Genomic DNA, 15,545 nt, shown 5'->3' on the forward strand with positions numbered 1-15,545 from the left:
AGGATATTATAATGGTTTCATAATATCTACCTTATTTTTCCTGCAAATTATTTTGTTTCTGGTAACATGTCAGTGTCATCCACTTACACCTATTTTTAAATATAAAACCGCTCCTTTTGCTGCTTGATATTGTAAACAGGTGTTTCACACCATATTATTTGTGAAGTATTGTCTTAATTATAAACACACTGGTTTGTAGCTCTCATGCATTTCCCAGCTTGTAAATTGTTTCAGTATGTGAAGTGAATAAAAGTTTTTTTTCCCCCCAACATGTAATCTAAAGGGGAGGGTATCAAACAATTAGTTATGTCAAGATCACGAGTAATCAAGAAATAAAAAAAGCAATGCTGCATGCTGACTTAAAACTCTGAAAAAATGCATTCCAAAATACGGTTTTATATTAATGTAAGGGATTAATGACAATTTTCATTTTGGGGTTGAGCATCCCTTTAAGGGTTTTTTTCCCCCCTAATAATTGATAGTTTTAAAGTGATAAACATTTTTCTTCCCTGACAGCATGACCGCCCTAAAAGGTTTACAGCTTTGTTTGGTTTACAGCATTTTAAATCCCTGCTAAATTTGCATTGCTGGTTTTAGTCAGATGCTTTAGTCTTAGGTGCTTGCCAAAATATACATTGTGCAAAGATAGTTAATTTTATTCAACGTTAGACAACACCAACACAAGAGGATTCACACACTCTCATTGCCAGTGGTTCACCTGCGCCTCATTCAGGGAAACTACAAGAAAATTGACACCAAATGACATCAGCTGGCAGACAATAGAAATAAGTCATGAACATTTGAGTGAATTAATTCTGAACACACACCTTTCCATCGAAGCAGGTCTCTGTGCAAGGCGTCCCAGAGGGCAAGCACACTTCAGTAGAGCACATGAAGTAAATCTGTTTGCAGGGAGAAACACTTGAACCACCGGTTTCTCTTTCCAAATCATGCTTCTGTTTTTGTGTAATTACCTCCTCATTCAGGTATTTTTTGGTGGACAAATCCATGAACTGAAAGGCTTTAATCTCAAAGCGACGCTGGTGCCGATTCTGAGGAAGATGTTTCATATAAAGGATGGAGGTGCTGCCAGAGTCGAGAGGATTAGGGCATCTGCAGAATAAGTGTTAAACAAGAATCAATGCTGAATAAGAGACATTTGAGAAAAGCAAAACTTGTAAATATATGCATATCAAATTATTTTTGGAATAAACTGAAACGAAAGGTATTGAAGTACAACAGGTAATTATGGAAACAAATGTTAATGAACTTAAAATATAAAAAAAATGCACACAAATCAAATACCCCTGATGCCATGGTCTCTTACCCATCAAATAGTAGAACCAGGGCACTCCGAGCGGAGCGTGGATAGGCCACACAGTAGTGAACTATAAGAGTAGCTGCCGGTTTTTGAGACCTCAGACGCAACTCCAGATATACAGACTTCCCCAAAAGAACGTGTAGGGGCTGATGACACTGTGGATAAAACTTAGTGAAAGTCTCATCTGCAAGAAAAAAAAAATTGGGGGTAAATTAAGCATCTCAAATAGTAAAGGCTATGACAGTATGGCATGTTCCAGTTTAACATGGCTACTGAAATTTACCCATAGAAATTAAAAGCTGAACTCCAAACCGCCCTTCAGACACCAGGACTGGAGGCAGACTGGGACTCATAACCATGTATCCTGCACTCACAAGCACAGGTCCTGCAAACATGGGAGCAGCTGAAACCCTCGGGTAGCGGCACTCAACCATCAGTCTAAGGAAGACAAAATAAAAGACAAAAGGAGGAAAAATAAGATTCATATAGGCATACAACGGCAGCCTGTGAGATTACGAAGACTTAGAACAATATGCACTGATAAAAATACACTATAATACCAGAAACATGCATTGAAGACAACAAAAGGACAGGCTAGACCATTTTCAAAAACCTGATTGGATTATCCCTGGAGATCATGCCGTACTTCAGGTTGCGAACTTTAATTATGGTCTGTACCTCAGCCAGGTAAATTATCGTCTCGCCAATGACCTGTAGAATTACAGCAAACGTCGTCTTGTTTCAGTGAACTGACTGAATCAGTGTACAGTATAAACAGTTCTCTACAGCAAAATACTTGCATAAGAACGTGTTCCACACTCAGAGACAGAAAATTTGAAGATGGCGAAGTCTTTGTTGGAGATAACAGGCTTGCAACCAGTCTTTCCAGCAACCGTCAGGCTCATGGGGTTCACAGGGATGTTTGTGAAATCATTATAAACGGCGAAGACAAAGTTCTTATCAGCAGTGCATTCTGGGAAGACAAGAAGGTTGAGCCAAATGAAACTAAATTTGAAAACCAGACGTTAAAAACAGCATTATCATTTTCACTTAAGAGGCGCTCTTAAAAAAAAAAAAAAAGGCACGTAATACAATTTAACATGTTCATTTAAACACTTTTTGGAGACTTAACATTTAATTAAAACAATCATTCTCATTGAAACATGGCTCAAGCATTTAAAATTTTCATCACTGATTTTATTTTCACTCAATGTTGTGCATTCAGCCAATATATTACACAACTAATGGCTATCAAAACAGACAAACATGGATGAACTTTGAGAGAAAAGGACCATTGGTACCTCAATATGCTTTCTCAGATTTAATGGCAAACTTAATATGCCATCTTCAAAGACAGTTACCTGATGAATGTTGTTGTGTGAACAAATCTCATTGGTTCTCACACATCAAAAGCATACGTTTGAGCTTCTGTTTACCATATTTAATGCATGCAAGTACTTTTCAAAATGAAACTAGGGCTGCACGATAAATCGCATGCGATATTTAACGCGCATCTTATCAGTAAAGCCGGTTCTGTAATCAGCGGTAAATCTCCATCCAGTAGGCTTTCACATTGAGCAGCATTAAATATGATGCGATTTCAAGTTTTTCTTTCTCTTTGGAGTGTTACAAGCTGATTGTGCATAGATAAGATCCCTGAAGTTGCAAAGACTAAAGTCTCAAAACCAAAGATATCCTCCTGAGACTCAGCTATGGAGTTTTTGCCTCTGTAGTGGACATTATATTTTAGTGAATTTCTCCGAGACCTCACATGTCACAGTTTTAAGTCTGGATGTCCTGTACGGAGCACATTCAGGGCTTTCCAGAGATACCAAATGACTGGATGTTTCACCATGACCACTCCCTCTCCTTGGTTTTTAAAAATGGCTGACATCAATTTAGTGATACAATTGTACATCCTTATGGAAATATGATAATATTTTGTAATTATACAGCTTTGTTTGGTTTACAGCATTTTAAATCCCTGCTAAATTTGCATTGCTGGTTTTAGTCAGATGCTTTAGTCTTAGGTGCTTGCCAAAATATACATTGTGCAAAGATAGTTAATTTTATTCAACGTTAGACAACACCAACACAAGAGGATTCACACACTCTCATTGCCAGTGGTTCACCTGCGCCTCATTCAGGGAAACTACAAGAAAATTGACACCAAATGACATCAGCTGGCAGACAATAGAAATAAGTCATGAACATTTGAGTGAATTAATTCTGAACACACACCTTTCCATCGAAGCAGGTCTCTGTGCAAGGCGACCCAGAGGGCAAGCACACTTCAGTAGAGCACATGAAGTAAATCTGTTTGCAGGGAGAAACACTTGAACCACCGGTTTCTCTTTCCAAATCATGCTTCTGTTTTTGTGTAATTACCTCCTCATTCAGGTATTTTTTGGTGGACAAATCCATGAACTGAAAGGCTTTAATCTCAAAGCGACGCTGGTGCCGATTCTGAGGAAGATGTTTCATATAAAGGATGGAGGTGCTGCCAGAGTCGAGAGGATTAGGGCATCTGCAGAATAAGTGTTAAACAAGAATCAATGCTGAATAAGAGACATTTGAGAAAAGCAAAACTTGTAAATATATGCATATCAAATTATTTTTGGAATAAACTGAAACGAAAGGTATTGAAGTACAACAGGTAATTATGGAAACAAATGTTAATGAACTTAAAATATAAAAAAAATGCACACAAATCAAATACCCCTGATGCCATGGTCTCTTACCCATCAAATAGTAGAACCAGGGCACTCCGAGCGGAGCGTGGATAGGCCACACAGTAGTGAACTATAAGAGTAGCTGCCGGTTTTTGAGACCTCAGACGCAACTCCAGATATACAGACTTCCCCAAAAGAACGTGTAGGGGCTGATGACACTGTGGATAAAACTTAGTGAAAGTCTCATCTGCAAGAAAAAAAAAATTGGGGGTAAATTAAGCATCTCAAATAGTAAAGGCTATGACAGTATGGCATGTTCCAGTTTAACATGGCTACTGAAATTTACCCATAGAAATTAAAAGCTGAACTCCAAACCGCCCTTCAGACACCAGGACTGGAGGCAGACTGGGACTCATAACCATGTATCCTGCACTCACAAGCACAGGTCCTGCAAACATGGGAGCAGCTGAAACCCTCGGGTAGCGGCACTCAACCATCAGTCTAAGGAAGACAAAATAAAAGACAAAAGGAGGAAAAATAAGATTCATATAGGCATACAACGGCAGCCTGTGAGATTACGAAGACTTAGAACAATATGCACTGATAAAAATACACTATAATACCAGAAACATGCATTGAAGACAACAAAAGGACAGGCTAGACCATTTTCAAAAACCTGATTGGATTATCCCTGGAGATCATGCCGTACTTCAGGTTGCGAACTTTAATTATGGTCTGTACCTCAGCCAGGTAAATTATCGTCTCGCCAATGACCTGTAGAATTACAGCAAACGTCGTCTTGTTTCAGTGAACTGACTGAATCAGTGTACAGTATAAACAGTTCTCTACAGCAAAATACTTGCATAAGAACGTGTTCCACACTCAGAGACAGAAAATTTGAAGATGGCGAAGTCTTTGTTGGAGATAACAGGCTTGCAACCAGTCTTTCCAGCAACCGTCAGGCTCATGGGGTTCACAGGGATGTTTGTGAAATCATTATAAACGGCGAAGACAAAGTTCTTATCAGCAGTGCATTCTGGGAAGACAAGAAGGTTGAGCCAAATGAAACTAAATTTGAAAACCAGACGTTAAAAACAGCATTATCATTTTCACTTAAGAGGCGCTCTTAAAAAAAAAAAAAAAGGCACGTAATACAATTTAACATGTTCATTTAAACACTTTTTGGAGACTTAACATTTAATTAAAACATTCTCATTGAAACATGGCTCAAGCATTTAAAATTTTCATCACTGATTTTATTTTCACTCAATGTTGTGCATTCAGCCAATATATTACACAACTAATGGCTATCAAAACAGACAAACATGGATGAACTTTGAGAGAAAAGGACCATTGGTACCTCAATATGCTTTCTCAGATTTAATGGCAAACTTAATATGCCATCTTCAAAGACAGTTACCTGATGAATGTTGTTGTGTGAACAGAAATCTCATTGGTTCTCACACATCAAAAGCATACGTTTGAGCTTCTGTTTACCATATTTAATGCATGCAAGTACTTTTCAAAATGAAACTAGGGCTGCACGATAAATCGCATGCGATATTTAACGCGCATCTTATCAGTAAAGCCGGTTCTGTAATCAGCGGTAAATCTCCATCCAGTAGGCTTTCACATTGAGCAGCATTAAATATGATGCGATTTCAAGTTTTTCTTTCTCTTTGGAGTGTTACAAGCTGATTGTGCATAGATAAGATCCCTGAAGTTGCAAAGACTAAAGTCTCAAAACCAAAGATATCCTCCTGAGACTCAGCTATGGAGTTTTTGCCTCTGTAGTGGACATTATATTTTAGTGAATTTCTCCGAGACCTCACATGTCACAGTTTTAAGTCTGGATGTCCTGTACGGAGCACATTCAGGGCTTTCCAGAGATACCAAATGACTGGATGTTTCACCATGACCACTCCCTCTCCTTGGTTTTTAAAAATGGCTGACATCAATTTAGTGATACAATTGTACATCCTTATGGAAATATGATAATATTGTTATTAATTTTCAAATTGTTTGTCATAAATCAACATCTCAGCAAAATGTTATGGGGTTTCAAATCAAAATATGACTTCCTGTTATGAAACAGGACATGATTTCATACATGTCCACTGTAGAGGACACCAGGACTAAAAGCATGTTTATTATACATTTTGGGAGACAAAAGAATTGAATAGGAAAACAAATTATATATCAATATTCTTATGAAATATTAGATATTATTATGAAAATCTGGCCAATTACTACTCCCATCATTACACTTCTTTTTTCAACATGCTGTCCCAACAGCACTTTAATATGCAAATTAGATACAGTGTATAGATAACATTGTGCTTAATGGGAAAACCAGTTTATGGAATTTTTACACACTATCTTTACTTAAGGCACTGTTTCTTTATCATCCAAAAATGATAATTTGCTGAAAATGTACTCACACTCCATGTACATGACTTTGTTTCTTCATCAGAACAGATTTAGAGAAATTTAACATTACATCAATTGTTCACCAATTGATCCTCTGCAGTGAATGGGTGCCATCGGAATGACAGTCCAAACTAGGGCTGCACGATAAATCGAAATGAAATCGAAGGCGGGGATCTGGAAGTGACAGATGACTAAGGCTGCACGATAAATCGCATGCGATATTTAACGCGCATCTTGTCCGTAAAAATCGGTTCTGACGAGCTGCGCAAAACAACGTTCATATTCGCACGATTTTTTGCGCAGCTCGTCAGTGAACAACGGCTCGGTGTAGTTAATGCTGCTCCATGTGAAAGCCCGCAGGTGATGGAGATTTACTGCCGATTACAGAACCGGCTTTTCTGACAAGATGCGCATTAAATATCGCATGCGATTTATCGTGCAGCCCTAAATGAAACTATAAAAAAAAATTGAGTAACAAGTGCTGTTTTTTTCTTCAGAAATGTAAAATCAATTAAAAATACAAGTACCATACTTGAATAAAGTACAAATCTCCCAAAATAGCTCAAGTATTTATTTTACACCCCTAAGAACGTATGTGCTTTAAGTGGACCGACCTAAAAACTGTAGGATTTGAGGTCCTTATGATAACACTGTGAGAACAGACTTGCCTTAATAGACTTAAGTTACTTGAACATGCACGGTTTCAGCGGTGAAGCACATAAGAACATACCATCCATGGGATAGTAGCAGACTGAGGTCATCTCATCAAAACAGCAACCTGTGGCCAGGCACTCGTCTTGTTTTATCCCCGAGGTGCCACACGACACTCTCCGATTGTCAGAGATGCTGCAGCCTTAAAATAAAACCCCATGAAAAAGCAGAGTTAGTTTGAGAAAGACCAACACCTCATAATTTGTAGCCATTTTGGTGAATTCTTATGATTTCACATGATCTCAGTTGTACGTTACTCTACAATCTGCTCCCAAAATAAATCATACAATATTATACCTGAACTCACAAATGACCTTATATCTGATTTGGAAAGAAGGTTAAAGTGAAAGCAGATACAGCAGCAAAAAGAGTGATTAATGGATGCGTGAAGAGGCTTGGCTCACTGTGCCAATTCATCCCCAAAGTCTTCAGGGTTAAGATTTGGGCAGTTTGGAGGCCAACATTCTTCCACACCAGATTCATTAAATATTTTTTTTATATGGACCTCACTTTGCCCATACAGGCAAATTTTATTTTCAAAGGTTCCTACTCAAGCTGTTGCAACGAAGTTAGAAGCCTTCTAGCAAGTCAGTCTATAAACTCCTCTCTAGAGTATTATTGTATGGTGTAGCAACAAGAATAATAATAATAATAATGTTACATTTATATAGTGCTTTTCTAAGCACTTAAAGTGCTTCACATTGTGCGTGCAAGAACTGGCTTACGGAGTCAAACCTGTTAATCAAATCATGTGTCAAAATCAGATGATCTAAGCAACAACCATCTGTTTGTTTGAAACGGTGCAGAAAGTTGTTTGGAAACCTCTTTGACTAGCTACTTTTCGTGTCATTTCCGAAAATTTCACATTTTGAAATTTTTTGCTTCGTTGGAATGAGAACACTTGACTTTTGTCACATTAGCCATGCGAGAACACAAAAATCTTGGACATGATTTGGATGTTAAATCAGGGGTCACCAAACTCGGTCCTGGAGAGCCGGTGTCCTGCGGAGTTCAGCTCCAACTTGCCTAAACACACCTGCCTGGAAGCTTTAAGTATACCTAGTTAGCCCTTGATTAACTGGTTCAGGTGTGTTTGATTAGGGTTGGAGAAACTCTGCAGGACACCGGCCCTCCAGGTGCAAGCTTGGTGACCCCTGTATTAAATGGTCAAAAAACAACAAGCAACACTTGGTACCTTCATCGTCAAATGACAGACAAACTAATAGAAAATACAAAAAAGTAAATGGAAAAATTGCTCAATTTTATAAATATCGCATAGCATCAAAATATTATTGAACAAATTTTCAATTGGTTTTCTTGAAAAAGCGATGTTACATTTCAAGGTTTTGGTCACTTAAAAGTAAATGGAAAAATTGCTCAATTTTATAAATATAGCATCAAAATATTATTGAACAAATTTTCAATTGGTTTTCTTGAAAAAGCGATGTTACATTTCAAGGTTTTGGTCACTTTTGACCATGAAGGTTCCAAGTGTGACCCACAAATGAAGAGGCCCAGAATACCACATTTTGTTGTCGCCCATTCAACAGTTACAGCATCTAATATCAGCCAAACTGAAAAATATTAGCCAATGCTTATGGCTATTAAAGCTTGATTTCATGGGATGCTTCATTAATCAAACTTTTCATAACACAATGGAAGTATGCTTTGCATCATTTTCACTTTTAAGAGGCACTCTAAAAAGAAAAAGGCACGTAATACAATTTAATGTTAATTTAAACACTTTTTGGAGACTTCAACATTTAATTAAAACAATCAATCTCATTGAAACATGGGTCATGCATTTAAATTCTCACTGATTTTATTTTCACTCAACGTTGTGCATTAAGCCAATATATTACACAACTAATGGCTATCAAAACAGACAAACATGGATGAACTTTGAGAGAAAAGGACCATTGGCATCTCAATATGCTTTCTCAGATTTAATGGCAAACTTAATATGCCATCTTCAAAGACATTTACCTGATGAAAAGTTTAACTGAAGCTGAAATGTTGTGTGAACAGAAATCTCATTGGTTCTCACACATCAAAAACGTACGTTTGAGCTTCTGTTTACCATATTTAATGCATGCAAGTACTTTTCGAAATGAAACTATAAATAAATTTGAGTAACAAGTGCTGTTTTTTCTTCAGAAATGTAAATAAATTAAAAATACAAGTACCATACTTGAGCTATTTTGGGGGATTTGTTCTTTATTCAAGTATTTATTTTACACCCCTAAGAACGTATGTGCTTTAAGTGGACCGACCTAAAAACTGTAGGATTTGAGGTCCTTATGATAACACTGTGAGAACAGAATAAAGAACAAATCCCCCAAAATAGCTCAAGTATTTATTTTACACCCCTAAGAACGTATGTGCTTTAAGTGGACCGACCTAAAAACTGTAGGATTTGAGGTCCTTATGATAACACTGTGAGAACAGACTTGTTACTTGAACATGCACCGTTTCAGCGGTGAAGCACATAAGAACATACCTTCCATGGGATAGTAGCAGACTGAGGTCATCTCATCAAAACAGCATCCTGTGGCCAGGCACTTGTCTTGCGTTATCCCTGAGGTGCCACACGACACTCTCCGATTGTCAGAGATGCTGCAGCCTTAAAATAAAACCCCATGAAAAAGCAGAGTTAGTTTGAGAAAGACCAACACATCATAATTTGTAGTCGTTTTGGTGAATTAGTATGAATTCACATGATCTCAGTTGTACGTTACTCTACAACCTGCTCTAAAAATCATCCATTTTCATATGATTAACATAATACGAATTAAAGGAGTCATATGTTGCTAAAAAGAACAATTATTTTGTGTATTTGGTGTAATGAAATGCATTTATGCGGTTTAAGGTTAAAAAAAAATTCCACATACTGTACATTGTTTCTCCTCTATGCCCTGCCTTTCTGAAACGTGTCGATTTTTACAAAGCTCATCGGTCTGAAAAGCGAGGGGTGCTCTGATTGGCCAGCTATCCAGTGCGTTGTGATTGGCTGAATACCTCATGCGTGTGACTGAAATTTTACACCCCTCACCATACTGTGATGATGTCCTGTCCGGCCGGAGCGACGAGACCAAAACATTAAAACCAATTATAAACGAGGCATTTGTTGCATCCAGTGGGGGCATAATTACGGATTATAATGATTTACTGTCTTTTTACGCGTTGCATTGCGCCGCGCAAACATAAAACCATGTCTGCATTTGTGATCGGAAAAATGACAAACACGCGCTACTCTACACTGCCCAAAACTCACGTTTGAATAGTCGGTGGCAAAATCTTTAAATATATAAAAAAAACGTACTTACAGACTGTGAGTCAGAACAGCCAGCATTGTAGTCTACTCTCCCAGGATCAGGAAACAGTCCTCCATAAAATGTGCTGCACACATCTGAATATTTGGGTTGAACTGTTCTGGAACAGGTGTTGTAAATACAACTGAACCACTGATTTGTAGTTGTGTCCTCTTTTGGAAGACCAAACAAAGTAGTTTCGCTTTCACAACGAAACCGCGTCACACACAGCGGCCTACAGTGAGCGGAGGCGGGCTTGCGGCAACCACATGTGGCGACCCCGGGCTGGACTCCGCTTCATCCACGGTGAAAGCCGATCCGGCAATCCACAGCGCGAAGGTGATGCATTTCCTCAGCGACCAGCACGGATCAGCTCCAGGCATGACGAAGCAGATATCGTCCTCTTTTGGAAGACCAAACAAAGTAGTTTCGCTTTCACAACGAAACACACGGCAACAACAATACTACAGTGAGAATCAAAGTTATGCCTTCTTTCTTTGCGTGAACATTTGGGTCAAAACAGCATCCTGTGGCCAGGCACTTGTCTTGCGTTATCCCTGAGGTGCCACACGACACTCTCCGATTGTCAGAGATGCTGCAGCCTTAAAATAAAACCCCATGAAAAAGCAGAGTTAGTTTGAGAAAGACCAACACATCATAATTTGTAGTCGTTTTGGTGAATTAGTATGAATTCACATGATCTCAGTTGTACGTTACTCTACAACCTGCTCTAAAAATCATCCATTTTCATATGATTAACATAATACGAATTAAAGGAGTCATATGTTGCTAAAAAGAACAATTATTTTGTGTATTTGGTGTAATGAAATGCATTTATGCGGTTTAAGGTTAAAAAAAATTCCACATACTGTACATTGTTTCTCCTCTATGCCCTGCCTTTCTGAAACGTGTCGATTTTTACAAAGCTCATCGGTCTGAAAAGCGAGGGGTGCTCTGATTGGCCAGCTATCCAGTGCGTTGTGATTGGCTGAATACCTCATGCGTGTGACTGAAATTTTACACCCCTCACCATACTGTGATGATGTCCTGTCCGGCCGGAGCGACGAGACCAAAACATTAAAACCAATTATAAACGAGGCATTTGTTGCATCCAGTGGGGGCATAATTACGGATTATAATGATTTACTGTCTTTTTACGCGTTGCATTGCGCCGCGCAAACATAAAACCATGTCTGCATTTGTGATCGGAAAAATGACAAACACGCGCTACTCTACACTGCCCAAAACTCACGTTTGAATAGTCGGTGGCAAAATCTTTAAATATATAAAAAAAACGTACTTACAGACTGAGTCAGAACAGCCAGCATTGTAGTCTACTCTCCCAGGATCAGGAAACAGTCCTCCATAAAATGTGCTGCACACATCTGAATATTTGGGTTGAACTGTTCTGGAACAGGTGTTGTAAATACAACTGAACCACTGATTTGTAGTTGTGTCCTCTTTTGGAAGACCAAACAAAGTAGTTTCGCTTTCACAACGAAACCGCGTCACACACAGCGGCCTACAGTGAGCGGAGGCGGGCTTGCGGCAACCACATGTGGCGACCCCGGGCTGGACTCCGCTTCATCCACGGTGAAAGCCGATCCGGCGATCCACAGCGCGAAGGTGATGCATTTCCTCAGCGACCAGCACGGATCAGCTCCAGGCATGACGAAGCAGATATCGTCCTCTTTTGGAAAGCCAAACAAAGTAGTTTCGCTTTCACAACTAAACACACAGCACCTTCGCAGCAACAACAATACTACAGCGAGAATAAAAGTTACACCACCTTTCTTTCCGTGAACATTTGGGCGGCGTTATGCAAATCTTCCCACATCGTGACATAGATATGTGGGGGCATGTTAGAACAAGCCATTTTAGGTAGGCGTGGCTGACTCTTAACTTTTATAAAGAATCTCTCTTTGGATTTGAGACTTTAGTCTGCAACTTTACAGATCTTCTTTATGCACCAAGAGCTTGTAACACTCCAAAGAGAGGAAAATTTTAAATTGCATCATATGACCCCTTTAACAGCAATTCCAACCAATCAGGTTGGAAAAGCACAGCAGCTTTAGAGCAAAAGTGAGCTGTACACAAGAGTTTCGTGTTAACCTCCCAGTGTGCTGTTCAGCAGCAGTGGATATGGTGGGGAAAGGGGAGGTGATGACTGGGATGGTTGTGTCGGGGGCAGTTTTGCACAAACTGGCATCTGATCTGACTGCACACTCAGATGTTTTAGGGAAGCAGTGAGACGTTGGTTTGCATCACAAGACACCGTAGCGACATCCAACTGTCCGTCTTCATCTGGATAGAGAACCCTCAGAGTGTAATGGCCATCCTAAACACAGAACAATGGTTTAAAAAAAAAGAAAAAAAAAAGTGCACCTCTTTTGTTTGACAGATGCCTAGAGGAGAGAGGTTAAAATAAGCAAGCTTGGGAAATCAACTGAAAAAGGTCTCAGAGGTGGAACAAGACATTACATTCTGATCAACATTTTTCTTTGGAATAACATGCACGGACCCATTTTGCAATAGGACCATGAATGTGTATATAGATAAACAGATTGTTCACCCAAAAATCTAAAATTCAACATTAACTTTTGCCATTCGAAACCTGTAAGCATATCTTTCTTCTGTGGAACACATTTTGATGGTCAGGGTTCAAACAATATTGACTTTTACTGTATAGACTTTTTGTACAGGTTTGGAAAAACATAAGGGTGAGTAAATAAACATTTCGTTAATAACTGACTTGATGTGAACTTTAAAAGCATAAATGTTTCCATAACTTCATTAATACCTCCAAGATGACATGACAGCCAGCGTAGTGAACAACCAAAATATTTTGGCCATGGCCTTGTGTCAGTGAGTATCCACAGGCCGCTGGGGCCCCAAGCACAGATTCAATTACAGAAACACCTGAACATATTTAAAAACATTCAGATGGCAGAAATCGAAATGTTAATTAAATGTACATGTATTAAAACATAAACGGCTATACTAGCACTTACCCAAAATCTTAACCTGGCTGAGAGAACCAGCTGGCAAAATCACTTTCATAGTACCATTGTTACAGTAAACTGCCAGTTTTGATTTCATCACCTGTACACTGTCTTGAGTTGCCACTTCTGAGTGATCAGCTTCAACACCAGAATAATCATCATCTATGCTTGAAGAAGGATCTAAAGCAGAGATCGGCGTTGAACCCTGTGATAGAGCCAAATCAATGCAACCCAGAACCAGAATTAGTGTTTTCACACCCTGCCAAGCCATGTGTGCTTAAAACTCAGCAAAAGATGGGATGGAGAATAAAGAGTAGCGCTGCAAATATCAGATCAGAGGGAACTTCGTTCATTCATAACACCTGCCTCCAGCAGTTTCAGCATAATTACCTCACGCTGATTATTAATTAGGTCACGTGACGCTTTTCTCAACTTAAAAAGCCAGAGCCGCTGAAAAAACGCCCGATTTCAAGTGTTGATCTACTTTAACACTGTTGCCCCATGTCCGTGGGTTGAAGCTACTCCAATAACATGATATTTATCCCCTGGAATGCAAATTGTAGCAGGGAAACCCCTCCAAAAAAGTGTATTTGCAGGTTTGAGTGTGTAGTAGAAGAGTAGGCAAGCTTAATTTTAAGCTTTTTTGCACTATTTTCGTCTTCCGGGTTTAAAATCTACATCGTGTTGACGTCACAATTTGTGACGTGACAATGGACTGTAGTACATCGATGACGCGTCGGTGTCTATTAAATTATTCATGAGACTGCGTGTTCTTATCCTATGAGAAGACTACGCTTAATTATTCACAACAGCATGTGTTGATTTGCTATGACAGACGTTTCAGACATTCCAGTGTTGATCTACTTTAACACTGTTGCCCCATGTCCGTGGGTTGAAGCTACTCCAATAACATATTTATCCCCTGGAATGCAAATTGTAGCAGGGAAACCCCTCCAAAAAAGTGTATTTGCAGGTTTGAGTGTGTAGTAGAAGAGTAGGCAAGCTTAATTTTAAGCTTTTTTGCACTATTTTCGTCTTCCGGGTTTAAAATCTACATCGTGTTGACGTCACAATTTGTGACGTGACAATGGACTGTAGTACATTGATGACGCGTCGGTGTCTATTAAATTATTCATGAGACTGCGTGTTCTTATCCTATGAGAAGACTACGCTTAATTATTCACAACAGCATGTGTTGATTTGCTATGACAGACGTTTCAGACTGTGAGATGACATCGCGCACAATAACTGAGAGAAACGTGCATGGATGGAAGAAGAGTGTTTGTTTTTGCTTTGTAATAAGAGTTCGGCACAAACACGATTCATTCACTTGGTGAGCATAACCGTTTTTACAGCTCTGTGACACAACCGTTAAAAGGCTTATATAAACGCCACAGAATAAGCCTTAAAAGTTCTCAGAGGTGCAACAGCGTGTTCATATATATGTTTTCGATGCAGAGTGCAAATAGCTGTGCATTTGTTTGAGTTTTTAACTGGATGGGAGCGAAATGAAACTGTCTGAACGAGAAGCTGTGTGTGTGTGGTTTTTCTCCCCTCTTCCCCCTCCTCCGCAACAAGCCCACTTTTTCTTTTTTTAGCTTTTTTTAAAACTGTGGTGAGACTGAGAACCAGTGTTGCCAACTTAGCAATTTTGTTGCTAAATTAAACTTTTCACACTACCCTAGCAACTTTTTCTTCCAAAAGCACTTAGCAACAAATTTAGCTGTTTTTAAAATGTATTTGGCAACTTTTAGCAACTTTTGATAAGTGACTCAAACGATAAAAAGGCACACATTTTCCATCTAAATTACACAAAATGAGGAAACCAAAGATGCCTAGCAGTACACAATTCACATGAAGTTAGTTCAGGCACGTGCACACATAGACATCAAAGGGGGCTTGAGCACCTGCCCTTTTTCTTCCTTGAGAGAAAGTGCCCTTTTTTCTGGGGATTTTGTTTTTCTTTTTTTAAATAAATGAATATGTATATGCGTGCGTGTGTGTGTTTCTGTTTGTGCACAGCTTTCCCTGTCAAACAAATAAAAAATCAAAGTAACACGTTAGGTGAGGGAATGTTCATAAGACTGACATGACACCC

General features: G+C 39.0%; 2 protein-coding genes across 3 annotated transcripts; both read right to left on the reverse strand.

Moving 5' to 3' along the window:
• Positions 1-452: 452 nt before the first annotated feature.
• Positions 453-2,320, reverse strand: LOC107563213 (zona pellucida sperm-binding protein 1-like). The gene is made up of 7 exons (XM_016248024.1): positions 2,122-2,320; positions 1,935-2,032; positions 1,605-1,759; positions 1,328-1,505; positions 975-1,113; positions 828-902; positions 453-738 (listed from the first exon to the last, which is right to left on the reverse strand). The coding sequence occupies exons 1-7, from the start codon at positions 2,224-2,226 to the stop codon at positions 730-732; spliced, it is 759 nt and encodes a 252-aa protein (XP_016103510.1). The 5' UTR covers positions 2,227-2,320; the 3' UTR covers positions 453-729.
• Positions 2,321-3,315: 995 nt separating this feature from the next.
• On the reverse strand, positions 3,316-13,778 carry LOC107563212 (zona pellucida sperm-binding protein 1-like). Of its 2 annotated transcripts, XM_016248022.1 has the most exons (13): positions 13,457-13,778; positions 13,246-13,364; positions 12,558-12,783; positions 10,973-11,047; positions 9,635-9,682; positions 7,154-7,276; positions 4,857-5,029; positions 4,670-4,767; positions 4,340-4,494; positions 4,063-4,240; positions 3,710-3,848; positions 3,563-3,637; positions 3,316-3,473 (listed from the first exon to the last, which is right to left on the reverse strand). In XM_016248022.1, exons 1-13 carry the CDS (start codon positions 13,716-13,718, stop codon positions 3,465-3,467), a joined length of 1,680 nt encoding a protein of 559 aa, XP_016103508.1. In that variant the 5' UTR covers positions 13,719-13,778; the 3' UTR covers positions 3,316-3,464. The 2 variants fall into 2 exon arrangements, with proteins under 2 accessions (XP_016103508.1, XP_016103509.1); XM_016248023.1 differs by lacking the exon at positions 7,154-7,276.
• Positions 13,779-15,545: the final 1,767 nt, after the last annotated feature.

The sequence above is a fragment of the Sinocyclocheilus grahami genome, unplaced genomic scaffold (assembly GCF_001515645.1).
Source record: "Sinocyclocheilus grahami isolate Dianchi unplaced genomic scaffold, SAMN03320097.WGS_v1.1 scaffold862.1, whole genome shotgun sequence".
In the NCBI taxonomy this organism is placed as follows: Eukaryota; Metazoa; Chordata; class Actinopteri; order Cypriniformes; family Cyprinidae; genus Sinocyclocheilus; species Sinocyclocheilus grahami.